Source organism: Callorhinus ursinus, unplaced genomic scaffold, assembly GCF_003265705.2.
Source record: "Callorhinus ursinus isolate GAN/ISIS: 27379988/994484 unplaced genomic scaffold, GSC_fseal_2.0 scaffold16, whole genome shotgun sequence".
Classification (NCBI taxonomy): domain Eukaryota; kingdom Metazoa; phylum Chordata; class Mammalia; order Carnivora; family Otariidae; genus Callorhinus; species Callorhinus ursinus.
In genome coordinates this window covers 5,926,139-5,953,129 of record NW_027397078.1, presented here as the reverse complement: position 1 = coordinate 5,953,129, position 26,991 = coordinate 5,926,139, and the positions used below count along the sequence as shown (strand labels likewise).

At 44.4% G+C, this 26,991-nt stretch overlaps 1 protein-coding gene across 3 annotated transcripts in view; it reads right to left on the bottom strand.

Moving 5' to 3' along the window:
• MAOB (monoamine oxidase B) overlaps positions 1-3,403 on the bottom strand; it is a 114,833-nt gene extending 111,430 nt beyond the window's left edge. For 2 of the 3 annotated variants that reach the window (XM_025857625.2, XM_073901905.1), the window contains exon 1: positions 3,246-3,403. In XM_025857625.2, coding sequence (XP_025713410.1) covers positions 3,246-3,291 — 46 coding nt within the window. In that variant the 5' untranslated portion in view covers positions 3,292-3,403. The remainder of the gene's footprint in view (positions 1-3,245) is intronic. The other variant, XM_073901906.1, reaches the window with a different exon arrangement.
• Positions 3,404-26,991: the final 23,588 nt, after the last annotated feature.

The following is a 26,991-nucleotide window of genomic DNA, read 5'->3' as shown; positions in this document are numbered from 1 at the left end:
AGCAGAAGGTCCCAAGTTTAATAATTAACACATTCTAAAAACCAGAGTCAGATTCAGGCACTTCTAAATGTACATCACTGTGGCGGTCGCCTACTAATCCTAAAATTCCAATTTGACCCCTTCTCCCGCCCTCTGTGTGATTTGGCGGGAAATGCAAAAGGGTTTGGAAGTCAGCAGATGTGAGTTTTGGATCCAATCAATTGCTACTTTGTCGGTGTAAAGTTAAAGGTCACCTCCCTGGGCTCCAAGGGCTCATAGCCCTAGTGGAGGGGAAGGTGAACCATTACAAACTCCTGGAGAAGAACCAGGGGGCAGGGGAGAGTAAATAAAACAGAGGCATCTAATCCGGGGGGGATTCAGTAGGGAAGTCCTGGGAGACGATACCTCAGCCAGGGTGTGAGGTTAACTGTCTTTCAGCATCTGTTTCCTCCACAAACTACAGAGAATGACTGAAACACCTTCCTCCCTTCCACCGCCTCCCCTGCCCCCCGCGCCCCAGCCTGTCCTGGGTGACCTCGCTTCTCTCTCTTGGTTTCCTTTATTTCATTTGCTTCGGTGGCTTCAGCTAAAACTTCAGCGCCACCTGCATCTGTGAGCCCAACTTCCTCCTTGTATTTCCACCTGCTAGACATCTCTCCCTGGCGTCCTCCCGGGACCTCCGACTCTCTGTGCTCCATCCTTCTTCCAAACCTGCTCTTCCCCTTCACGTCCCTCTTCTTGCTAATACCATCACCATATTCCTGTCACTTGACACCTGTCACTCCGTGAATGAAAAATCCTCAGTACTCATTCATCGACCACACAAAGAACTAAACCTGTCGGGGATGATGTATAAGCCTCGCTACAATTCATCCCACCAGACCCCGACCCCCCCTCAACTCTCCACACTGAAGTTCTCAAGGTTTCCTAAATGTGCTACCGTGTTCTTTCAAGTTTGTGATTTTATATCAGCTGTTCCTCAGCTCCAAAGGCTTTCTACATCTAGTCTCCTGCTGAACTCCTATTCATCCTTTAAGACCTGCTTCAAATGTCACCTCCTCTGTGAAGCGTGCCCAGGTTTTTCTCAGGCAGAGTTCGACATTCTCTCCAATCACCTTCCCTGGGACTTTGTGCATGCACCACTAAAGCATCTTATCAGAGGTCATGAGTATTTATTGTTCAGGACTCTGTCTCCCACATTAGCTTGTGAATGCCCCCAGGGCAACATCCTTATATAATTCATCTTCTATTCCCTTTGGGATAGGATGTGGAACAGGAAGTAAATGGTCATTGCATGAATGAATAGTGAATTAATGAACAAATTCCTCTTGTGGCATGTACCACTTTCGACCCTGTATTGTCTTTGTTTGGGTATCTCATCTCCTTTCCTGGATGGACAAATCTTCCCGGGCAAAAGCAATATGATCCATTCTTGCGATGACCCTGTAATCTAGCTATGACTAATCGGTGTTGCCCTCATGCAGCAGATAAAGCAACTGAGTTAAGGCCTTGGAACCCTGCTCTCTTGGTTTTGAGAACAATGCCTATTCCACGTACTGTTCTTGAGAAAAGGCAGATCTATTCACCTGTCCCCTTTTGAGAGTTTGAGGGTGAATGCAGAGGTTCACCACTGCTTGCTAGCCAAACACTTGTCTACCCTTCCTGAATGAGTCCAACATGACTAATTTGAGTGATCTTGAAGGTCTGCGGTATGAATCAGAAAGGGCAAAATAAGGGGGGGGGGGCGGAATAGAAAAATCTGAATCCATCAGACTTGGGGCAAAAACAGGACTTTGGGGGCCTGGCAAGAGAACCGCAGTTTCTGTAAGATGGGATGTTATGCAAGACAGCATCAAGAAGCACTGAGTAATATTTTCTAAAGCACCTAGGTAGCTATGTTTTTAAGTCCAAGGTCCTAGAGGAGAAAAATGCCAAAAATACTGACAGGAAAGAGAATCAATATAGCCTTGACCCACCTTAGCACGCCACTGTGCCTATGCATCTATGTACCTGCAGCACCCGACACATAGTCTGGCATGAGTGAGCTCAGGAGGGCCCCACAAACAGAAGGGAGATCTGACCCAGAGGTGAGGAGGGCTGGAGCGGAGGGAGCAGCACAGAACCAGGAGCAGCACCCAACATCCAAGGCCTTGGTTTACTCACCAGGTACAGCAGAGTCAGGGCCCCTCTATCCTGCCCACTCCTGGGGAGCAAGGACTAACCTTGCTCCTGAGACCTGGCCACAGCAAGTGTTGGCCAACACATCCATGGTTTGGGGTGGTGTCCTAATTACTTCGCAGGCACCAGGAGTCCCTGGGATTTGGGCCTAAGCATCCCCAGGGGTCTGTTAGGCTGTTCTGGGAGCATTGCTTAATCCCACTAACCCCACCCCACATAGTCCACCCTCCTCTGAGGGTAAGTTACACTGACCTCCATCCCTCCCTCTAGCTTCTGTCTTTGTGCCCTGTGGTGTCTCTGTATCTCAGAGGGTGGTCTCTGTCCCCAACCCTGCCCATATAGGCAAGGCCAGAGAGTCAAGTTTCTCCATTCCAGCCCTGTTGGACTTGTTCACCCAACTTGTTCATCCTGCTCTATGCGGGGGGGGGGGGGGGGGGGGGGGAGCTATTTGCCCCAAAGGACCGGCTGCCCCAGGGAGACCCATGACAATCACAGAAATACAAAGAGGAAGGCTCAGGACCGGTCTTTGACAATCTATCGCCCCGGGGTCCAACCCCTGCTTTCGGACCCAGGAGCTGTTCCAGGTCGTTTGCCTGCTACCAGAACTACAACACGTTGTGGTGCACGCCTGCTTCCAAAGAGGGCGCAGAGCGGCCAGGTCACGTTGGAGCCAAGGACTGACCTTTGCTTGGAAAAAGTGACGGACCTTGGCGTCACCCCCTAGTAGAAATCTCTCACCTGCCGGCCCCCTTTCTCCTTGCCTCGAAAATTCCCCCAAGCGTAGGCCTGGCAGCCTTCGGAGGGAGAAGTTCAAAGCCGGGCCCCAAGCTTTCCAGACTTTCAGCCCCCCGCTTCTGTCCAGGACCGCACTAAATCCTGCCAGCGAGGGAGGCTCCGTGCTCGGCGCTGGGGACCCGCGAGATCCCCGCCAGTGCGCGGAGAGTCTCGGGGGGGGGGCCCCCGGGGCCAGCCCCCGCCCCAGGACCCTCGGCCCTCCGCCGCCCGCGCGCCTCCCCCCCCCCCCCCCCCCCCGGGCGGCCACCTGTCCGGGCGCAGGAGGAGAAAGAAGGGCCGCCGCCGCGACTGACCTGAGATGCCGCCCCCCACCACGACCACGTCGCATTTACGGCTCATGGCGCTCGCCCCGCTCCGGGCCTCCCCGGTGCCGGCTGCTCAGCAGTCTGGGTCTCGGCCCCCGCCCGCCGCGCTGCTGCCCCAGCGCACTAGCGCCGCCGCCCAGCCGCTATATCGCCCGCCCCGGGCCCCGCCCCCGCCCGCAGCTCCACCGCCCGGACCTGGGGAGGGCGGGCGCCGGGGGCGGAGATATCACCTGGGGCCTGCACGTGGCGGGGCTGGGGGAGCGGAGGGGGAGGGGGAGGGGGCCTCCCGGGGGCGGCCCTTAGCCCCCGGCCTCCTGCACAGTCTTTATTTCCCCATCAGCCTCCCTCGTGCGCTGTTGAGCTGGTGGGCTGGGGGGGGCTGGGGGGGCTGGGGGTGGTGGTGCATGGGGATGGCTTCCTCCAGCCCCCCACTTACTCCCCCAAATGGAGCAATACAAATAATAGCAAGCATTCACTGAGTGCTTTGCAGACCCCAGGCACCGCATTAAGCACTTTGCATGCATGATTCTGGTTAAGCCTTCCAACAACCCATTTTACAGATGAGGAGAGCGAGATAAAAGTAGTGAGGGGCGAAGGCAAGATAAAAAAAGCCGGCAAGAGGGGCGCCTGGGTGGCTCAGTCGTTAAGCATCTGTCTTCGGCTCAGATCATGATCCCAGGGTCTTGGGATCGAGCCCCACATCAGGCTCCCTGCTCGTGGGGAAGCCTGCTTCTCCCTCTCTACTCCCTCTGCTTGTGTTCCCTCTCTCTGTGAAATAAATAAATAAAAATCTTTTTTTTTTTTTTAAACCAGAAAGAGAAAAAGTAAAAAGCAGGGTGGTTCTGAGACCCACTTTGATCCACAGAGCAATATCGTCACTACCTTGGAATATACTTGGGAGGGATTCCCAGCCCCTCTCATTGTCCTTCCAGAAACCACCTTTCCCCCACTCGGCACCCCTGCCCTCATGCCGGCAATGAACTCAGGAAGAGTGAAGCAGAGAGCAGAGTTATCTGTAGCCCTGGGATGTGGGTCTGGGGACCTTGGCTTTGCCACACATAGGGGTGATTGGTCAATATTACAGGAGTTTAAGATGAGACGGCCCAGGTAAAACAGGTGTATTGCTTCAGGGGACTTGGAAAGCCACCTTTCCAAAAGTGGAAAGAAGCAATGTAGGGTGGCTTTTCAAGAAATACTTGCGTGAAGTGCTTCAGTTCAGGGTAGGGGAACTGTGGGACTGGCGGGGCCCGGCAAGGCCTGGCTCCAGGTCTGGTGAACTCTTTGAAGCAAACTTCCACCTCATCACACCCCAGTCCCGGTATCCACCTGCTACCAAAGCATCCTGAGCTTCTGCCGCCCTCAGACTAGAAGAGGGTTTGGGCATGTCTGTGACTGAGAAGTCACCTATGGCAGAAGTCGTGGCTCTGCTCTGACCTGATTTCTAGAACTTTCCTCTCTCCTGCTTTGGTATAAAACAGCCCCACAGCCTGAATGTGGGTCCCCACTGCCCCACCCTGAGGACAGCCCATGCTGGCCTTCTCATTGCCAAACCCTGCCTGTCCGCCTCCATCCACAGGGCCCGGAAGCTTCAGGCTTCTTAGCTGTTGACACTCTGTTCCCTCACCTAGCATGCAAGAGAATCTCATGTCCAGTGGGGTGGGGTGAGATGGGTGGAGAGGGTACTTGTAGGGTCAGCTTGGGATCTCTTGGGCATGGCTCTGAAAATAGAAAGTCAGCCTGGCTCCAAGGCATCTGCAGCTTTGAGTTCGATGCCGGCTGACTTTTCTTTCTTTCTTTTTTTAAAGATTGTATTTATTTATTTGACAGAGAGAGCGGGAGCACAAACAGGGGGAGCAGCAGAGGGAGAGGGACAAGCCAACTCCCCACTGAGGAGGGAGCCAGACTCTAGGCTAGATCCCAGGATGCTGGGATTGTGACCTGAGCCAAAAGCAGACACTTAACCGACTGAGCCACCCAGGTGCCCTATCGTTTCTTGATGTCCAACTGGTAAGGAGACCAGGACAAGAACTGCAGTTCCATGGTGTCTGTGGACAAAACTGACCAGCAAACAGCATTTTCCTCAGGCAAAGGTAATCAGTTAACCTTGTGCCCTATGAGGTCAAAAATGGGTTGATGAGCCCTCAGGAGCCTTCAGAGGGCCTCTGAGGTCACCTTATACCCCACATCCAGGCGGTCGGCAGGCCTGCTCAGGTTCCTCAGTCTCCTCAGTGTGGTAACTCCCAGGGTTCATCTTCTCTCTCTTCATTGTGTGGCCTGATGAAGACTTTAAAAGCAGTGCTTCTCAAACTTGAATGTGGGTACAAATCACCCCGGTCTGGTGTGGGTGCTCCTCTACTCCAGGCCTCTACTCTCCAACGGTTCCAGAACCGGCTCCACACTCCAGAGCCCCTGACCTACCTCAAGGTGGTCCTAAGGAGAAGGGATTTGGTCGTTAGACAAGCATTTATGGAATACCTACCTGTTCTGCCGAGACCTGGGGCAGAGATGAACAAAAGCAGAGCTGTCCCTGCCTTCTGCCCTCTTGGGGCTCACACTCCATCCGAGAAGACACTCAGGAAGAGTAATCACAAGTGTGATTCTGAATGTTGCTCTGGAACACATAGCAGGGCTAGATAACTAGCCCAGGCAATCAAGGAGGACTTCCAGGAGGAAGTGGCTTTTCTGTTGGGACTTGAAGGATGAACAGGGGTGAATCAACTATTGAGGCGGGCACACCAGGCAGAGTCGAGGCCAGAACATCGGGAGGACTAGACACAGCCCAGTGTCCGAAGCCCATCTTTGACCACCTTTAGGACTTACTACACATACCACAAAACTAATGGTGAATAATAAAAAAAGGAAGGGTGAAAAATTAACAACGAATAAAATGATAGGAAGCACCATCTAATTTTGTATGTGTTTGGGTCTTCTCTTCCCAAGTAGATAATATTCCTGCAGAAAGGGAGATTTTACATTCTTCTTTATTCATCCGTCCAAGAATGATTTATTGAGCATCAACTCTGTGTCAGGTGCTGGGCTCATCACGTGGAAGTACGCCCTTAGAAATAAGAAATGATGCTATCCTTGAAAAGACAAACATGAAAACGGACGGTTTTTAATGAGCTCAAGTCGCGTTGCAATGGAGTCGAGTTCAACACCTCAACCCAAGAGGTACATAAGAATGCTCCTGGCCCCAAGCAGTGTTTACTTGCCTTTCCAACTTGATGATATTCATGTTTCGTCAATTATAAGGAACTTACTTTCCTTTCATTTTTTTTATTAGAAGACTGCCAAAGAGATAAAATGTCCTTATTACTTCTTTCTTGCTGTCCAGCTTTTCATTAGCGGATATTTCGGTGAGCCTTTTATGATGCCACAGGACGTTTCAATAAAGAAGCAGGCTGTGCAGAACAGAGTTCACCAGATATTATCTGAGTTGTATATTTCACTGGTTTTGACCTCGGGAAGTTCCACGGGGGTTAGAAAATTTGTTTCAAAATGAGATCTAGGTTTCATTTTCCCAACTTCTTTGTTACTCTTTTGAAAAACATACACCCAGAGATCAAATGATGGCAGCCAGGACAACTCTTTGACTGCAATTTTAACAATTTAACAATTATTAAATGTTATAGGGCCTCTGGGTCTGCCCAGTGAGGTAGCCATCCTCAGCTTGGATCCTAATCTGAGAGTGTCCAAATGCCCTCCTTGGGGACAACGAGAAGCAAGGGGCAGCCTTTCAGCAGGCCAAGACCTTGCTTTTGGCCTCAAGGACTTGTTTGGCAGGGAACCACATCCTCAAGCAGCCCAAGAGTTAGGGGGCACCCAGCTTCGACTGAAGGCAGAGCCCTTCACTAGACATTGCGCTAGAAGCTAGAGATCCAGCTCAAGGTACAGAGGCTCGTTTAAGATGCCAAAGGAAGGGCCAGGGGATCGGTCAGGAACTGGCTCGAGTAGAGTTGGCAGGGAACAAACCAGGTGACAGGCGGGTGCTCATGACTTGCCTCAACAGGCTGACAGCTGTGAAGATATCCTGAGCTGGCTTTTAGAGTCAAGGCTGAGATGGAAGAGAAATGAATCTTCCTGCCCAAAGAACCAGAGTAGGGCTCTTAACCCCTGTGACCTAATTTCCATAGCACAGGCAAGGCAGGGACAAAGGGGGACAGACATCTTGGCAGAGACACCGAACTCCAAGACTTCAGAAAGATAGAGGTCATACCTCTAGACGCATTGCAAAGCATGTTGAAAAAAAACCAAACCCTATTTGCAACATAAGTGCTAAGCCAACTGTACCCAAAGTGATTTTTTATAATGACTGATGCTGAGATTAAGAATATCTCTACAAATCATAATAAGGTCTCCTAAACCCTTTGTTATATAAGGGTTGACATGTCAGGACAGATGATGTGGCAAGGACCGTATAGGACACACAGAGGAAGAGCAAACCGCAAAATACTCAGCTCAGGAAGAAGAGACAATCAGAAGAGACATTTCCCAAGAACATCGGGGTGAAGGCTTTCACAAATTCTTTTGGGAAGAGGAAATTAGAAATTATTATTAGAGCCCCACTGGATACTAATTACAGGTTGTTGAACAGCATTATTTTCAATTAATTACTCTTATGTATATGATTCTAATTTCATAGGGTGAGGTCACTGATGCAGAATCGGTCCTTTGGTTATCTTTATGTAGTCCTGAGTGAATTCATCTCTCCATGTTTTCTTATAAATAGATATTTGTGTCCCATAAATTAGAGATGATGATTGCAATCAAGAGTCTGGGGACTCTGAGAATCAGATGAGGGATCCCATCACTAATGACTGCCACACAAGGCACATTCCCAGTGAGGATGGTTACACACTCCAAAACGATGCTAATAACTGGGGCTTGAGTTGACTTGAAGTCTTCTGAGTGAGAAATCCAGTTTATAAACATGATTGAAATGAAGGTGTTTAAGAACAAAATTTATTCTTCACTATGGATGTTACGACTTTTTAAGGGTTTCATCTATGGACAACTCTAAAAATAAGTGAAGTAGGGACACCTGACTGGCTCAGTCGGTGAATTGTGCGACGCTTGATCTCAGGGTCATAAGTTCGAGCCCCATGTTGGGTGTAGAGATTACTTAAATAAATAAAAAATGTAAAAAAAAAATAAGTGAGGTAGAAAGTGAGCAATGGACTACATAAACCTGATGTGTATTATAGAAGGTAGAAAACCTGAGCAGATCTCTGAAAAAAAAATATCCTATATAATAATTCAAATATATATACATCTGCATAGGAAACCCTTTCCTTCTGCAACCAACAGCACCCCCTTTTTTACAACCGAGGTTAGAACACAGGACTCCTGGTGATGAAACGCAAGTATGAAAAAGCTCAAATGTTTTGAAGTTGCCATGGCATTCTGTGTGACTGTAATTCCTGTCCGTAGAATATTCTACTATGCGTGTTACGTTTACTGACAAATTCCACATAGCTGGGCACTTTCAGGCTCCAAAAAGCAGTACCTGGAGTTGATGCTGCAAACAGAAACTCTGATCCAATGGGATCAAGACGAATGCCATCTGGCAATGCCTGTATAATGCTGTCTGGGTATTTAAGTCAGGTCACTTCATCAGTGCTGGTCGGGAGCAGCTCCAGGTATATTCACTCACACTGTTTACTGTAGAAATAGTGAGTAAGGGACAGGCGAGGCTAGGTAAGGAGAGACAGGGAGGGGCCTATGCAACCAGGCTCACAGAAATCCCAGATGTGGAGAAATGTTATAGACAAAATAATAACCAGAGAGAAAGGAACATAACAAGTCCACCTTCTTTGTTCTAAATACAGGCAAGCCATTTTGATAATATTTACAAATCCACCTTGTTTGTCTTAACTGTTATACACAGTTACCAAATTCCCTGGTCAGTTTTCTATAAAAGACCCCGACCATAAAAGCCCTCGATGGCAACCCATTCAGGACCCCTCTCACTCTAGAGAGCTTTCCTTTCTGTCCTCACCTTCCCTTAATAAACTTGCACTTCGCTTCACCCTATAATCTGCGAGATTCATTCTTCGGCTCTGTCAGACAAGAACCCTGCAACCTTGCAACAATAGCGTAGTGTTCATCCATAACAAAATGCTAGATGAAAAAGCAGTACTATGGAGGGTTAAATTTCCATGGTTAATTATTCAAATAATTGAGATGGAAACAAGTCACTTCCTGGCATTATCAATAGACCAATGCCCTATGTGAAATTCAGGCTTGGAATGTTCAGGTCTAAAAAACAAACTCACCCACCCGATCCTCCTGGGGGAAAAAAAATTTCCCTAGGGCCTGGATTCTTTCCTGTCCTGATTTGGTATTTTAAAAGTTAAATCTTAAAACTCCATTTCCTGGAAGCCTGCTCCTGCTTCAGATCACAACTGGTTTAACTATGCTGTGAGTACAAGCTGGAAAAAAATCACTCACCGTCCCTACCTTTGGAGGATGAATATTTTACCTTTCTGTCTACCTCAAAGTAATGAGACAGCTGTTCAGATGAATGCTGATTTGAGGATCACTGCAGGCAGGCCTCGCTCAAATGTCCTTGGAGATGTAAGGAAAATTTTAGCAAACCTTTGCCCTAAACAGGGTCTCCAGATTTGGCAAATAAAAGTACAGGATGCCCAATTAACATTTGAATTTCTTTTTTTTTAAAGATTTTTATTTATTTATTTGAGAGAGAAAGAATGAGAGATAGAGAGGCAGACTCCCTGCTGAGCAGGGACCCCCCCCCCATGTGGGACTCGATCCCAGGACTCCAGGATCATGACCTGAGCCGAAGGCAGTCGCTTAACCAACTGAGCCACCCAGGCACCCTAACATTTGAATTTCAATGAGTAATCTTTTTTCATATCAACGTGTTGCATGCAACATTTACAACATACTCATATTAAAAAAAAATATTAGTTGTTTATCTGAAATTCAAATTTATCTGACAACCCTCTGCAGAAAGGATACTATGTTCTGGTGCAGGTGGAGAAATCAACACAAAGAAGTCAGTTTCAGAGTAATACCTAGTAGGACATGAGCAAGCATTCAACTGTGGGGTACAAGGAAAGGGCAAAGTTAACAGAGGTCAGAATTCCTCCGACAATGAGCTACTTAAGGGACCCCATCTTTGCAGGGGTTCTCTTATGTCCTCAGCCTTTAGCACAGTGGTGGTGATGTTTAGTAGATTCTCAGTGTGTGTAATGAACAAACAAATAAATGAATGCATCAACCAGAGGGGAATTTGAGGTGGGTCTTGAAGGAAGGCCGAGATCGGTAGCTAAGGAGTAGCTATGGGAAGGAATGCAACATTTCCATCTTGACAGGAGGCTGGATGGGGTGGAGCTGTTACAAAGAAGAGTTCCAAGAGCAGGGGATCTCAAACTTTTTGTGACTGGGAATGACTAAGGCAAAGCAAAAGATTCCACAGCTGCTTCTAGTGGTCGCACTTTTCCAGCAGAAAAAGAGCTAGGGAAACAAAATGAAAGTCTACAGAATTGCATGTGATGCTTCTAGAAACACATTTGGAGGTCTATTTACAATTCTCCAGGGGAAACCTTGTCACCCATTAGTGACCCAAGGACTGTATTTTGAGAAGTGTTCAACTAGAATATAGGTTTGAAGTTTCTTGAGAACTGGGAAAATGAAAAGTGAGAAACTAAATCTTAGATTTTTAACGCTTTGATATGAAAGTGTTAATATCGAGAACATATTCTCTGGCCTGGCAGACTTCAAATGCACTTTTAAAAGTCATTTAAGTGCACCTGGGTGACTCAGTTGGTTAAGCATCTGCCTTCGGCTCGGGTCATGATCCCAGGGTGCCGGGATCAAGTCCCACATTGGGCTCCCTGGTCGGCGGGGCGCCTGCTTGTGCCTCGGCCCTTTCCCTCTCCTCGGGCTCATTCTCTCTCTTTCTGTCTCTCTCTCGCAAAAATAAATAAAGTCTTTTTTTTATTTTTATATTTTTTTAAAGATTTTATTTATTTATTTGACAGAGAGACGGCCAGAGAGGGAACACAAGCAGGGGCTCGATCCCAGGACCCTGGGATCATGACCCGAGCCGAAGGCAGACGCTCAACGACTGAGCCACCCAGGCGCCCCAATAAATAAAATCTTTTTTAAAAAAGTCATTTAAAATCATCTGAGACCAAGAAGGAACAAGATTTAAACTCTAGAAGTGCTTCAGGCTAGATCGGAGTTTCTCAAGTTCTGCACGGTTGACTTATTGGACAGAACAATTCTTTGCTATGGGGACTGTCCTGTGCATTGTAGAATGCTTAGCAGCACTCCTGATGTGACGGTCAATTTTGTGTGTCAACTTGGTTGGCCACAGAATGCCCAGAAAACATTTCTGAGTGTACCTGTGAGAGGGTTGCCCGATGAGATTAGCATTTGAGTTGGTGGATTTACTAAAGCAGATTACCCTCTCCAACGTGGGTGGGCATCATCCAATCCACCGAGGGCTTAAATAGAACAAAAGATAGAGAAAGGAGGAATTTGCCCTTCTTGCTTCCTGCCTGCCTGCTTGACTTGGGACATCTCATCATATCTTCTCTGGCCCTCAAGACTAGAACTTAAACCATTGGCTCCCCTAGCTCTCGGGCTTTTGGATTTGGACTGAATTACACCATTGGCTTTCCTGGGTCTCCAGCTTGCAGATGGCAGATCGTTGAACTTCTTAGCCTCCACAGGTGTGTGAGCCAATCCCTCATTATATATCTCTCTACCTCTGTCTCTATCTCTGTCTTTATCTCTCCAGCCTACTGATTCTGTTTCTTTGGAGAACCCTAACTAGTACACCAGCCTTCTACACACTGGATATAAGTAAGACGTCTCTGCCCGCCCATTTGTTTGTGACAAACAAAAAGTGTCTCCAGACATTGTCGAATGTCCCGTGGAAGAGAAAAATTACCCCCTGTTAAGAACCATTAGTCTAGATGAAAGCATGCTGTACCAGTTGAATTGGATGTCTAAGAAGTCACTAATGTAGTTTTTTCCCTATCCAACTGAGACAAATAAGGAATAATTTGAGCAAATAAAGCCTATGCATTTGAGAAGCTTGTCTCTAAGATGAATAAAAGTGCTGCCAGACAGGAGTACTAGATGATGAAAAGGCAAATGATGAACTATACCCATTGAGATCACACATGTTCACTTCAAAGATCCTGACTTCAGTGGTCCTGGGTCAACCTCAGTCAGGCTCTCTTGTTGAACTAAGTGCACCTGACAATGAAAGGCAACTCGTTACTGGCTAATCACAGGGATGATTACCTTTAATAAATGTTTCTACATCTACAATTTGGGGCAGAAGAAAAATTGCCTGTGATAAAAGAAAAGGAAAAAGACCCTTGAAAAATCTGGAGTCCCTCCTAAGAAGTAACTGTCCTCAGTTGATAAAGGCTGTGTTCTATCAGTTCGAAAACCCTTGGGAAATGTGTGCATTCAAAATCATCCTACCAAAAAACAAAAAACAAAACAAAACAAAACAAACAACAACAACAAAAAACAACCAAAAAAACCAAAATCATCCTACCGAAACAGGTAGGTCCCATGTTGTTTGCCTTTGGCTGTCCTATCCTGGAGACATTATTTTCTCACTTTGAGAAGCAACTGCTCCTTCCAACTACCACTCAGAAGCTCATTAAGAATTGGTCCTTATGGAGGAGCGCCTGGGTGGCTCAGTCGTTAAGCGTCTGCCTTCGGCTCAGGTCATGATCCCAGGGTCCTGGGATGGAGCCCCGCATCAGGCTCCCTGCTCGGCGGGAAGCCTGCGTCTCCCTCTCCCACTCCCCCTGCTTGTGTTCCCTCTCTCGCTGTGTCTCTCTCTGTCAAATAAATAAGTAAAATCTTAAAAAAAAAAAAAAAATTGGTCCTTGTGGAAAAGAAAAGAGTTGATCCCTATGGGAAAGAAAAGCAACAAGATATATGTACAATGTATTTTTCCTGACTAAAAAAATTATTTTTCCCCCCCAAAATTATTTTTTCCTATGGTGAAGTTAGGGAAAAAAATCATCTTTCTGGCAATTTATTAAGTAAAATTTAGTATGGGATTCAAAATAAAGATAAAATGAATATATTTATATATATATAAAGATTTTATTTATTTATATGACAGAGAGAGAGCGTACAAGCAGGGGGAGTGGCAGGCAGAGGGAGAAGCAGGCTTCCCATGGATTAGGGAGCCCCATGTGGGGCTCAATCCCAGGACCCTGGGACCATGACCTGAGCCGAAGGCAGACTCTTACCTGACTGAGCCACCCAGGCGCCCCTTCTTCCTTTTTTTTTTTTTCTTTTAATGTAAGGCATTGAAAGATAAATATCAGTCAAAAGGGATTTTCAATAAGGCCTCTTAATTTCCTACTCATGGTAACATTAAGTAATAATCAGATATGGGACTTCTATTTCCAGCAAAATGACATATATACCAGACATCCTGAAAATTCTCCTAATACAAAACAGCTAAATCTCTAGATAAAATATAATAAACATCACATTATGTTAAATAAAAGAAGCCAGACACAAAAGCTTGCATATTATATGATACTATTTATATGAGATATCCAGGATAGGTAAATCCATAAAGACATACAACAGAATGGTGGTTGCCAGGGGTTGGAGGGAGGGGGAAATAAGGGAGTTAACTGCTCAATGGGTACAGGGTTTCCCTTTGGGATGATGACAATGTTTTGGAAGTAGGTGGAGGTGGTGGTTGCACAACATTGTGTATGTGCTAAATGTCACTGATTTGTACACTTCATTTTTTTTTTGAGAGAGCGTGTGCACACACGTGTGCAGGGGGAGGACTCCCGAGTGTGCAGCCTGACTCATGACCATGAGATCGTGACCTGAGCCGAAATCAAGAGTCAGACACTTAACCGAATGAGCCACCACCCAGGCGCCCCTAAACTCTACTCTTCAAATGGTTAATTTCATGTTATGTGAAAGTCACCTCAATAAAAAATGTTGCAAGGCATAACAAACATTGTTTTCACTGTACAGCCAAGTTAGTAAGAAAGTGACGGAAATCATGAGGGACCAAAACTTAGGAGGCAGATGGAAATACAAGTGGTCGTCCAAAACTACAGCTATCCTTGGGCCTTTGATGGGTTTTCTACCCCAAGGAATTGGGTCTTCAAGGGCAGCACAGAATGGGAGGCAGTGATTTCGACTCATGCTGCGCGAGATGTCAGAACTGAGACCCCGAATGAAGCCCAAACAGTAAAAGGAATGAGTCAGTAAAAAGGCTCACTGGACACTAGCCACCTTCCTGAAAGAAAGAAGAAAAAAGAACTTAGCTCGGCTTGGGATATAGCTGTGAAGAAAAAATAAGATATAATAGCAGTTTCTTCCTGAAAAACTGTAAGAGCAGGTCACAATAAACAGTAGAAATGACAGGGAAAGGTAACAGCTAAAGACTTAACATTAAAAAAAAAAGGATATTTATCCTATTAGACTCTTAAGTTAAATTAAATCAAATGGTAAAAATGTAAGGAGTTGAAATCAAAAGAGTTTGTTAGTGCATTGGAAATAGAACGGAAAAGAAGGAAAATGTATAAAGGTGATTAAAAAAATAACCGTTCAGGGGCGCCTGGGTGGCTCAGTCGTTAAGTGTCTGCCTTCAGCTCAGGTCATGATCCCAGGGTCCTGGGATCGAGCCCCGCATCGGGTTCCCTGCTCCACGGGAAGCCTGCTTCTCCCTCTCCCACTCCCCCTGCTTGTGTTCCCTCTCTTGCTGTATCTCTCTCTGTCAAATAAATAAATAAAAAATCTTAAAAAAAACCATTCACATAAAATTTAGAGATAATCAAAGGAGTTTATAAAAGCACAAATCTTAAAAAACCAGAGAATAGAAAAGAAGAAAGAGTACTGACTCATAGAAGAGTCATTGAAAACAGGCTAAACAGAGGAAGAGTGTACAAAACCAACACAGAAATGCCAAGCTACAAATAATTTTCAAGTAACATAAATGTGGGGAAAAAAGAACAGCCCCACGACCGGTAACAGAGTTGGTAACAATTTCTACCAGGAGTGGCCATGCCCCAGGATGGGACCTGGGCAGAGGCTGTCAAAGTCAGAGAGGCAAGAGTGGCAGAGTCCAAATTCCAGAGGTTCTAGCCCTACCTTTTGGTTATTTACAAGATGACTTGAAATCCCAGTTACCCCTTCAGTAAAAACACACATGTCAGGACGCATGACCATGTAAGGACACTGTGACTACCAGGGATGGGGGTTTCCTCACGTCACAGAACTGATGAATAACAGAGCTGTTACTTGACTTCGGGTCTTCTAACCAAGAACATGGATTTAAGATGAAATCTCAGCTTAAAAAAAAGAAAAACAAAAGCAAAAACAAAAACTAAGGGAAAACAAAAAGCAGTGACACAAGTGAGCACAAAATGGCTTTGTTGTTCTGTTTTTGTTCTTGACCTCTTTTTCTTGGCTTTGGGATCTCAGAAATGTTGTCTAGTTAGAAGAAAGAATTGAATAAGGCAGATACAAATCCTTCTGCACATAGTGCGGGGAACAGAGCTGGGTGACAGTGTGAAGAGGGGGACACAGAGACCAAAGCAAAAGGGGGTGCAGGGGCCAAAGAGTTTGAGAGGAGAGCAGCAGAGGGCACGTGGGAGCCCAGAGGGAACAGATGATGTCCCTGCTCACCGTGTATCATCTACCCTCCCCCAAATGGGAAAACCAAGAACACTGCGGTGAAATATTCAGAAAGCTAAGATGATGCTAATTTGGAGACCATCCCCTAAGGGGAGAGTTTATCCTGCCTGCTTTTTTTTGGTGTTATCGTGTCTTGTCTTTTATAAAATGATGACGGAAGTTGTCTCTAGAATACCTTTACCTGGCATAATTAAAATGTAACAACCTTACACCAGCCAACCGATTTATTGTTATTATAATTAGGGGACTCATATCGGTCCGTGAAATGGCCAAGTCTGAGTATCCTGCATTTTCGAGACAAAAATGGCGAATCTTAATCAAAGAGCACCAGCAGCTGCGGTGTGTATGTGTGAGTGTGCACGGAAAAAAAAAGAGAAAGATACACGTAAAGAAAAAGAGAGAAACAGGGAAGGCCAGTGTGGAATATGTGAGTTTTGGAGAGGAATTCTGGGAACGAGGAGGGGGACCAGGACCCGTGAGCCTGTCTCGGCTCTGCATAAATACGGTGTTTTCCTTTGCCTGGGTTGCCATGGAAAGCAGAGCCTGGGATAAGAGAGTTCATGCAGCTAACTTATTAGGGGGAGTGACTCCAAAGAATGGTACTGTGGGTTAGGAAAAGGGAAATAAGTAAGGAGGGACACAGTGTGGGCGCCTGGGGGTTAATCTCACTGGGACCTTCCGGGGAAGTGGATAGAAGGGGTCTCACCATTGTCTGCTGGTGGTACAGAAAAGGGGGGCATTTATCCCGGACCCACATCCTCCACTGGTCAAGGGCTGCTCATGGGCTAACTCTCCCACACTTGCATTTAATGCGTCTATGAGCACCAGCAGGGTTCCTGCAGGTGTCCCCTACAGTGGTATCACAGGAACCCCAGCACAGAAAGGGAGAAGTTCAGTTGAGATGAGGTGCCATGCGCCTTTACTTGTACAAAACGGGTTGCCACTTCAATGACTGGGGCAAAAAGATGTGCTGGGAGGCCGTGAGGTGATGCACCTGAAGGGTCTGATGCAATAGCTTTTTGTCAAGTAGAAGAAGCATCCAGAAGCAGTTGTGTCATGGTAAGAAACAAGTTTTCAGGTAAAGCTCTAGTCAGATGGGATGTCTTTCCCATTAGCCTGTAGCCGTTCTGGGCTCATTCCAGTGACAGCTTGGGTGGGAAGGCAGGTGTTCTAACACGCCATGTGCCTAAGCCCAGCTGAAGTCACAGTTGATGTCTTAGGGTCCCTCCCTGCTCAAGGTCCCTAATCCCCTCTCATACTTACACAGTGGCTACAGTGATCTGCTCTTTACATCATTGCTTAGTAATTCAGTCTCAAGTGTTGCTGTGATGGGACTCCTTAAATTCTCCATGACTTAGACCGGCTCAGTCCCAGCCTGGGTCAGAGATGAACTGTCATACTTGCACAGCCTGCTTAAAGTTATAGGACATTTGCACATGACATTTCTTATTTGGCCTTCACACCGATCTTGGAAGAAGAGGTTTCAAATGGCAGAGTGGCAGCTACATTGCAGAGGTAGCAAAGAACGTTAGGATTTCTAGCAATGTTCTTTCCTCCCAGATAGCCTACTTCTTGTCCACAATAACTTGAAAACATCTCTTAGGCCCAAACGACTCTCTTCTGACAGAGCTTGCACCTTGCAAGGAGCAGCTTCTGGTGTAGTTGTCAGTGTATCCCTAATGGGCCACTTGATATTTTGGGTAATAAACAACAGCAATCAGTTCCATCTATCTTAAGAAAGAACTTGTTGGAGAGATACAGGTTGGCTCACAGAATGAGTGGGATTACTAGAGAATGAAGCTAATGAATAAGTAGAAACCAACGTTACAAGACTGGCTGGGTGGTATAAGCCACTTAAACAAATAAAGGCTTATCTCTTCCTCAATCCACAGATCCATCTTGGGTTGACAGAGTGTCTCTGCTCCACATAGTCACTTGGGGCCCCAAGATGGCAGCCACCGTCTCAAACCTTGCCAGTGGCCATGCCAGAAAGGAACATGAACCCTCGGGGGTCTCACTTGACCAATGAAATTCTCAGTCCTGAGCTAACACTCACCACTTCCAGCCCAATTCATCAGCCATCACAGGTCATAGGGCTGTACTCAACTACAAGGCAGCCAGCAAATTAAATTGTACCATGTACCCCAAAGAAGGAAAGAACTGGAAATACTGTGACAAACAGCACTCAGGACTATCACAGTCGTGCAGAGGGAAAATTCTCTGGTGAGAGTGTCACCCTTGGGCACCGTTGGCCACCATGAGCACTGTCAGAATGAAGTGGAAACTGCCCTGATCATTCATTCTGGTTTCAAAGCCCTGAATGTATTCTGAATTCAAAGTCCATGTTCATTAACTGTGTTTGGGTCACATGACCGTGCTGCAACCACCACTACCTTATCTCTCACCATGTGATTGTGTGAATTCGATGGCGGATTCCTCAAATGCAAGAAGGGAGTTTAGATCCTGGGTGGTCAAAAAGGAAAAAAAAATGTCCACTACGTGATAAACATCCAATACACTCCACTTGCAAAGGAAAATAGGAAAAATATATAAACAGTCCTGTTCAAAGTCATTCCTGTTTGTCCTCTGATTAGTGTGGAAATCAGAGATACCTGGACCATTCACTCATCTCTGTATCCATATATTCACCTAGGCAACACATGTTCACAGAGATTTATCTGCTTCCAGGTACTCTGAACAAACCAAGGATGAATAAGGCATGATCTTCCAGATGCTTATGTTATGTTCTTCTTCTTTTTTTTTTTTAGATTTTATTTATTTAATTGTCAGAGAGAGAGAGAGCACAAGCAGGGGGAGCGGCAGGCAGAGGGAGAAGCAGGCTCCCCACAGAGCAAGGAGACTGACTCAGGACTCGATCTCAGGATCCTGGGATCATGACCTGAGTCGAAGGCAGCTGCTTAACCGACTGAGCCACCTAGGCGCCCCAATGAATACTTTTTTTAGTGTAATTGTGTCCCACACATTATTGGGGACATATTTATACTAAAAATTATGCTACAAATAGTTTATTATGTGAAATTCAAATTTAACTGTGTGTCCCATATTCTATCCGGCTACGCTAAGTGGGATGCTTTCCTACCCATTCTTTGGGACACATTTCAAGTGTCCTGTCCTCCAGGAAGCCTTCCCTGAAATGCTGGGTTGGCCTGAAAACCTTCTTCTGGGCCCTCAGGGGCCCATGTGTGTGCCTCCATCATCAAATATGGTACAGTTGTGTGAAGTTATCTTTAGAGGCGCTGTTGTCTTCCATTAGTTTCTAAGTTTTCCCAGGGCCTGATGGAACTTTGTATTCCCAGCATGAAGCCTGTGCAAGAGATGTTGGTTGACATTAATTAAGATCTGTAAGGGGCGCCTGGGTGGCTCAGTTGGTTAAGCATCTGCCTTTGGCTCAGGTCATGATCCCGGGGTCCTGGGATTGAGCCCCGTATTGGGCTCCCTGCTCAGCAGGGAGTCTGCTTCTCCTTCTCCCTCCGCCCCTCTCCCCGCTCATGCTCTCTCTCTCTCTCTCTCTCTCTCAAATAAATAAAGAAAATCTTAAAAAAAAAAAAAAGATCTGTAGAAGTAGATCTGTAGCCTTGGAAATAAATACCCCAAACATACCTGCCCAAAGAGGCTGAAAAGAAAAGATTGTCATTACTCTGTTTCTCAGGTAATGCAAGAAATGCAAGACTCTTGATTGCTGAGCCCACACCTCATCCTTGCGGCTGGGTGAATGGAAAGGGCAGTTGTAAAGGGCTCCAAGAAAGCATATAGTACTCTTTGCAAAGCGCCAAAATCCAAACAACGTAGAAGTTTGACCTTTCAATGCAAATATATGTTTGATAAGAAAGGTTAGAAAGAAGATATTTTGCATTTTTCTATCTCAGAGTACTGCTGGAATGCTGACAAAATGTGAAGGAATTGGTGCTTTAAGAGGAAAGCATTACTGTGGCGCGCCTGGGTGGTTCAGTCGTTAAGCGGCTGCCTTCCGCTCAGGTCAGGATCCCAGGGTCCTGGGATCAAGCCCCGCATCGGGCTCCCTGCTCAGCGGGAAGCCTGCTTCTCCCTCTCCTTCTCCCACTCCCCCTGCTTGTGTTCCCTCTCTCGCTGTGTCTCTCTCTGCCAAATAAATAAAATCTTTAAAAAAAAAAAAGGGAGGAAAGCATTACTGTAAACCACGAAATAGCCTTGCAGGCAAATCTAGCCCATTTCCTTGGCTTGAGATGAGAATCATCCCAGCGAGATGAAAATCTAGCTAAGAATCCAAAGTGTCTTCTATCAGTCCAAAGCCGTCATTTCACAGATAAAGAAATTAGGACCCAGAGAGGCTAAGCAACTTGCCCAAGGTCCTGGAACTAATCAGAAACTAAGCTTAAAGGTCTTCTGATCCTCAGCCCAGTGCTCTTGTAATAGAAGATTTCCAAGATCATCAAGTAATCCATTCAAGTGCTTATTAGAAGATCTTTATTATCAAAAATTCTTTCCATGTTATCTAAGTTCTTCATTGTGTCGAAGTCTTCCCTTTGGTTCTTCTTTCAATGAGAAGGAAAACTAAGCCTTACTCTCATCAACCTGTGCTTTGTATATTTATTTTTTTAATTTTTTTGCTTTATATATTTAAAGCACTATTAAGTGAACTTTCACTCACCTCATTCTCAGATAAAAATAAAAACAGTTTTTTAATGGAGTTTGTTCTCCTGGGCAAAGTGACCCTTGTTTGACCTGTTACGCTAGGGTTTTAGATCCTACGCTGGAGAGTGGAGAATGGATATGCCATTTTAGTATGGGCCTGCCCGATTTGAGAATAAACGAAAAACAACTTCTCTCTGTGCATTTTCATGCAAGCCTATACATTTTATGGTTACTTTGCTTTCAAGGGGGAAAAAAAAAGGTGCAGAAAATGGCTTTTAATTACAGATTCATGATAATGCCATCCACTTCAAATCATGACTTGGTTTTACTGTTATCACTAGAAAGCTCGCTGAGAGCCCAAGACCTCTGCCCTGTAACTAGGCATTAATACCTCATGTGTCCTACACCTTAAAGGCCTTCCTTGTCCAAAAACTTTGCTTTCACTCATTCTCTTTGCTATCCTTATACTCTGCCTTGGATGTATTTTATTAAGAACGCAAAACCACAAGCAAGCAGGTCATAAATCTTACCCAGGGCAAAATGTATTACGTTTCAAGGAAGTTAAGTCTAGAGTTCCTTCTTGGCCAATTCTCACTAAATTTTCAATACCCATTTTACTTAATCTCCTTCTCAGCTCTGTACTATGTATTGTCCTTATTTTTAATCTATAAAATCTCTAATTACCCTTTAATAACACAAGCTTATCTTCTTAGAGATATTTCCTTATAAGTTTACTTAATAATCTTTAAAGGTTCATGATGCCTATATTTTAACTTAAAAGAGGGTAAGCATGAATATACCTACTCGTGAGCTGTCATATTGGGGAACAGAATAAGTATCAAACTCATCTGGTTTATAGTCTGGCATAAGAACTTTCTCTTCTGATACTTCTGTCTGAACCTTCCCCTCTTGCCTAAGAATGCTTGCCTCTCCTCCCCTAAGTATACAAATCCTCCGCGTTCTTAAAAGTTTAGCTTGAAATCTCTCTCCTATGACAACTTGCTAACTAAAGCATGGTTCCCAAACTTTTATAATTTAAATCATCTTCCACCTGTTTTTCTTTCTCACAGGACCTGTACTTTTGCCTCACTGTAACTAATACAGTTTGCAATTGATATTTATTTGTTTGTTTACATGCTATTATATGTCTCCCTTCCTCCTCCTTGGATATCTGTCTCCACCCCCGTAACCCCCATAGTGTATCCCCAACATCTTGCACAATGCTTGGTATTTGTTAAATGAATGGGTAAAAGCAGCCTTATCATCTTAACAAACGTGTAGTAAGCATTATTAACCCCCTTTCACTAATGAAGAAATTGACTTGCATAGCAGTCGAGTAATTTACCTAAGGTTGCGGAGTGTTGTCTGATAGAACTGGATTTCTCCAGGAAGGTCTTCTGATTTACTAGCTGCGAGGCTTTGCACAAGTTTCTTGCCTTGCTACGCTTCTATTCCTCATTGTAAAAATACTATCTACTTTATAGGGTTGTTGTGGGGGTTAAATGAATAAAGCTAGGCTAAGTACAGAGCTCTTGCGCTCTCTCCTGGACACACATGGTTGATAGCAATTCATCATCCTTTGGGTAAAACTGTTCAAATAGCTACTAATCCAATAATTTCATCCACAAATACATAATGAAATGCCTTGTCAAATACCCTTTTGAATAAGATTCACAAGGCCTGAAAAATGCCTTACTTACCAGTTTCATTAACGCTATTAACAAAGAAACAAAATTTGACTTGTTTGTTGGTGAACTCGTTCCAACCTAGTGGCCACGACTTCCATGTGTGTGCCCCAAGCCATTTCTCTGCTATCTATTTGAGAATTTTGCTGAGCAGTTCCATCAAGCACGTTCTTCCCCTGGTTCCAGAACCACTTGTCTTCCCTTTTGGAAAATGGAAATATCACTCTGGCTCCAAAATAGATTCATTTACCTTTATATTTTGTTCCCAAAGTATGTGATTTAAAAAAACACTGCTCATTTTACTTTTGTGGATTACTTAATTCAGTACTGAATTCTTATAATATTTTTGGAATTGATTGGAATGTATCCAGAACATTAGTATTCTAATGATCCATTTGTCTAATAAGATAATGACTAGTATTTATTGCCTGCCAATGAAGGAACTAAGCCCCTTACAAGCATCATTTCTTTTATGTTTTGCAGCATTGCTTTGAGGTGACTACTATTATCACCCATTTTACAGCTGAGAAACTGAGTCTTAGACGTTATATTTCATGCTTCCTGGTGACTAAAAAAACAGAAAGGGTAATTGGCCAAGAAATAGGATAGATACACAATGCAAAGTGAGAAGATGCCAGGACTCCTAGAGGTTTTAAAGGCTTCTTAGTTCCTGTTTCCAGTCCCTTTCTGGACCCTTGTAACCTGCCCCCCAGCCCCTTAACCAAGTTCTAAGTGGTATCTTGAAAATGAAGTCCCAGCTAGGAAGGTTTTCTGGAGGATATTACAGACAAAAATTCATTTTGTAGTAGATGTTTACGAGATGAATAAGGAGTGTTTTTGGAAAACTCAGTATTGTGTTGGAAGGGTATAGCAGCTTGATGAATGCAGCACAACATCCAGGGTGTCTCAGTGTTCTCAAAAGGAAAAGAACCTGAGGGTGTGATAGAGGATAAGGTGGAGAGGCAGATGGGAGCATAATCATGTTGTACTTTGCATATTAAGGATAAAGAATTTGAAATGTATCCTAAAAGTTAAGGGAAGCCACTGAATAATTTTAAGCTGGAAAAAGAATTTGTATTTCAGACTGATCATGGTGATTTCAACAACCTAAGGGGATCTGGGGTACCTTAGATTGTCAAGAGACCGGATTTATGAAAGGAACTGAGGAAAATGGCTACAGAATAAGAGGATCTTAGGTTTGCCTTATCTCAAGAAAATAACTAGGTAAATATCAAATCATCCTAAATACCCCAGAAATTTACCTGAAGACTGACAGAACAAACTCCACAGCTAAAGGGAGAGAAGAGGGCACAATGAAGAAGGTAAGAAATGTGGAGCTGTGGCTTAGGGGGGAAACAGATCCCAGCTGCTATGGAGGGGATGGAGCCATGGTCATAGGGAAGGGAGAGAGAGCCAGAGGAGCACACGGGGGAATGCACAAGGAGAATGTTCACCCAGAGCCATTGGCTTGGAAAATGAGAGCAGCCGAATTTCATGAGTTCTTGCAACCAGCAGAGCATAAAGCCTGGAGTTTTAAAAGTTAGCAGGCTAGGCTGGGATAGAGCCCAGAGGGCACTGCCCAGCTCTGGGAAAGAAGGCAGGCAAACAACTCGGGGGCAGATGGTGTGGAAACAGTGATCTGAAGAGAGCCTGGGGCACACAGTAGGAGGATTATTCACTCTTCTCAGAGCTTATCTCTGAGAGGCAGCATTCACGGACACATCTCTCTGGGAACAAAGGAGCTGACCAGCACCATGTCCCTCTCCCACACCTCAACAAAACACAGAGCCATCTTCCGGAAGCAGTACAAGGCCGACACTGGATGCCTAAGTTGCTTACACCAAGTTCCACTCTCCTGCATTCTGGTGGAATTGCCCTGCTCAGTCAAGCTTGTCTCAGTCCTAGTGTGGCGGGCCTCTCCCCCAGAAGACCAGCACAAACCCCTGTGCACACCACATCTTCCGACCAGAGAGTTTTTTGCAGGGCCTTGGTTCCAGTGGAGGTGGTGACAGGTCTCATTTCACAAGCGGACCAGAACGCATCTAGTTAAAACACACCACATTCAGGCCACAGACCAAACACTGCCCACAGCAGGCAAGGATAGCTTTTACAGATGACTGGCCTGAAGGATAGAGCAGCCAAAACACAACAGTAGAGCACACACAGCACACACTGGAGACATTCGCTGAAGCACCAGACTCTGGGCACTACATGACCTCTTCTTCATAAGGCCATTATTTTCAGGAACAGGAGACATAACTGGTTTTTCTAACACAGGGAAGAAGGCAGAGACTTAGTTAAATATGAAGACAGAGGAATTTATCCCAAATGAAAGAACAAGATAAGGCCATGGCTAGAGATCTAAGTGAAACAAATATAAGTAACATGCCTGATGGAGAATTTAAAGCAGCGATCATAAGGATATTTGCTGGGCTTTATAAAAGAACAGAAGACATCAGTGAGACCCTTATCACAGAGATAAAGGAGTTTAAAAAGAATCAGTCAGAGATTAAGAGTGCAATAAACGAGATTGGAAATGGGCTTGATGCAATGAACAGCAGGATGGAAGGAGCAAAGGAACAAATTAGTGACCTAGAAGACAAAATAATGGAAAATAATGAAGCTGAACAAAGAGAGAAAGAAGAATTAAGCAACATGAGAATAGATTTAGGGAGCTCAGTGCCCCCATCAAACCTAGTAGCATTCATATTACAGGAGTCCCAGAAGAAGAAGAGAGAGAAAGGGGCCAGAAAATTTATTTGAAGAAATAATAGCTGAAAACTTCCTTAATCTGGGGAAGGAAAGAGACATCCAGATCCAGGAGACACAGAGAACTCCCATGAAAATCAATAAAAGCAGGCCAACACTGAGATATATTGTAATTAAATTAGAAAAATATAGTAATAAAGAAAAAGTCTTAAAAGCAGCAAGACAAAAGTAGTCTTTAATGTACAGGGAAAGACCCATAAGGCTAGCCAGAGATTTCTCAACAGACTTGGCAAGCCAGAAGGGAGTGGAATGATATATTCAATGTGCTGAATGGGAAAATCTGCAACCAAGAATACTCTGTCCAGCCTGGCAGTCATTCAGAACAGGAGAGATAAAGAGTTTCCTAGATAAATAAAAACCAAACCAGCCCTGCAAGAAAATATTAAAGGGAACACTTTGAGTGGAAAGGAGAGACTAAAAGTGACAGTTTAAAGGCAGGAAACACAAAAGCAGTAAAAATGAATATTTCTGTAAAAATCAGTCAAGAAACTCACACACACACAAAAGATACAAAATATAATAACATATACCTAAACTGTGGGGAAGGAGAGGAGAAAAGAATGGGTTCAAACTTGAATGACCATCAACCTAAAATAGACTACTATTTGCAGAAGAGGTTATATACAAACCTAATGGTAGCCATATACCAAAAACCGCTAATAAACATGCAAAGAATAAAGAGAAAGAAATCCAAATATATCGCTAAAGAAAAACAGCAAAGCATGAAAGAGAGAAAAAGAAAGGATCAGAGAAGATCTCCAGAAACGACCATGAAACAAGTAATAAAATGACAATATGTATTGTTATATACTTTCCTCTTAGAACACCTTTTGCTGCATCCCAAAGGTCTTAGACTGTTATGTTAGATATGATATATCTATCAATAATTGCTTTGAATATAAATGGACTAAATGCTCCAATCCCAAGTCTTAGCGTGTCAGAATGCATTAAAAAAAAAAAAAAAACAAGACCCATCTATATGTTGCTTAAAAGAGACTCATTTTAGACCTAAAGACAGCCGCAGATTGAAAGTGAGGGGATGGAGAAACATTTATCATGCAAATGGATGTTAAAAGAAAGCTATAGTAGCAAAACTTAGACAAACTGAACTTTAAAACAAAGACTCTAACAAGAGACAAAGAAGGGCACTATATGATAATAAAGGGGACAATCCAACAAGAAGGTATAACAATTGTAAATATTTATGCACCCAACATGGGAGCACCCAAATATATAAAACAATAACAAACACAAAGGAACTAATCAATAATAATACAACAGTAGTAGGGGACTTTAACACCACACTTACAGCAATGGACAGATCATTAAACAGAAAATCAACAAGAAAACAATGGCTTTGAATGACACACTGGACCAGATGGACTTAACAGATATATTCAGAACATTCCATCTTAAAACAGCAGAATATACATTCTTTTCAAGTGCACATGGACATTCTCCAGAATGCATCACATATTAGGTCACAAATCAGGCCTCAACAGATACAAAAAGATGGAAGTCATCCTATGTACCTTCTCTGACCCAATGCCATGAAGCTAGAAGTCAACCATGAGAAAAGGTCTGGGAAGACCACAAACACATGGAGATAAAACAACATGCTACTAAACCATGAATGGGTCAGCCAGGAAATCAAAGAAGACATTAAAAAATGCATGGAAACAAATGAAAATTAAAACATAACAGTCTAAGACCTTTGGGATGCAGCAAAAGGTGTTCTAAGAGGGAAGTATGTAACAATATGGGCCTACCTCAAGAAGCAAGAAAGATCTCCAATAAACAACCTTACCTTACACCTCAAGGAGCTAGAGAAAAACAACAAATGAAGCCTAAAGCCAGAAGAAGGAAGGAAATAATAAAGGTTAGAGAAGATATAAATGATACAGAAACTAACAAAACAATAGAATAGATCAATGAAACCAGGAGCTGGTTCTTTGAAAAAACTGATAAAA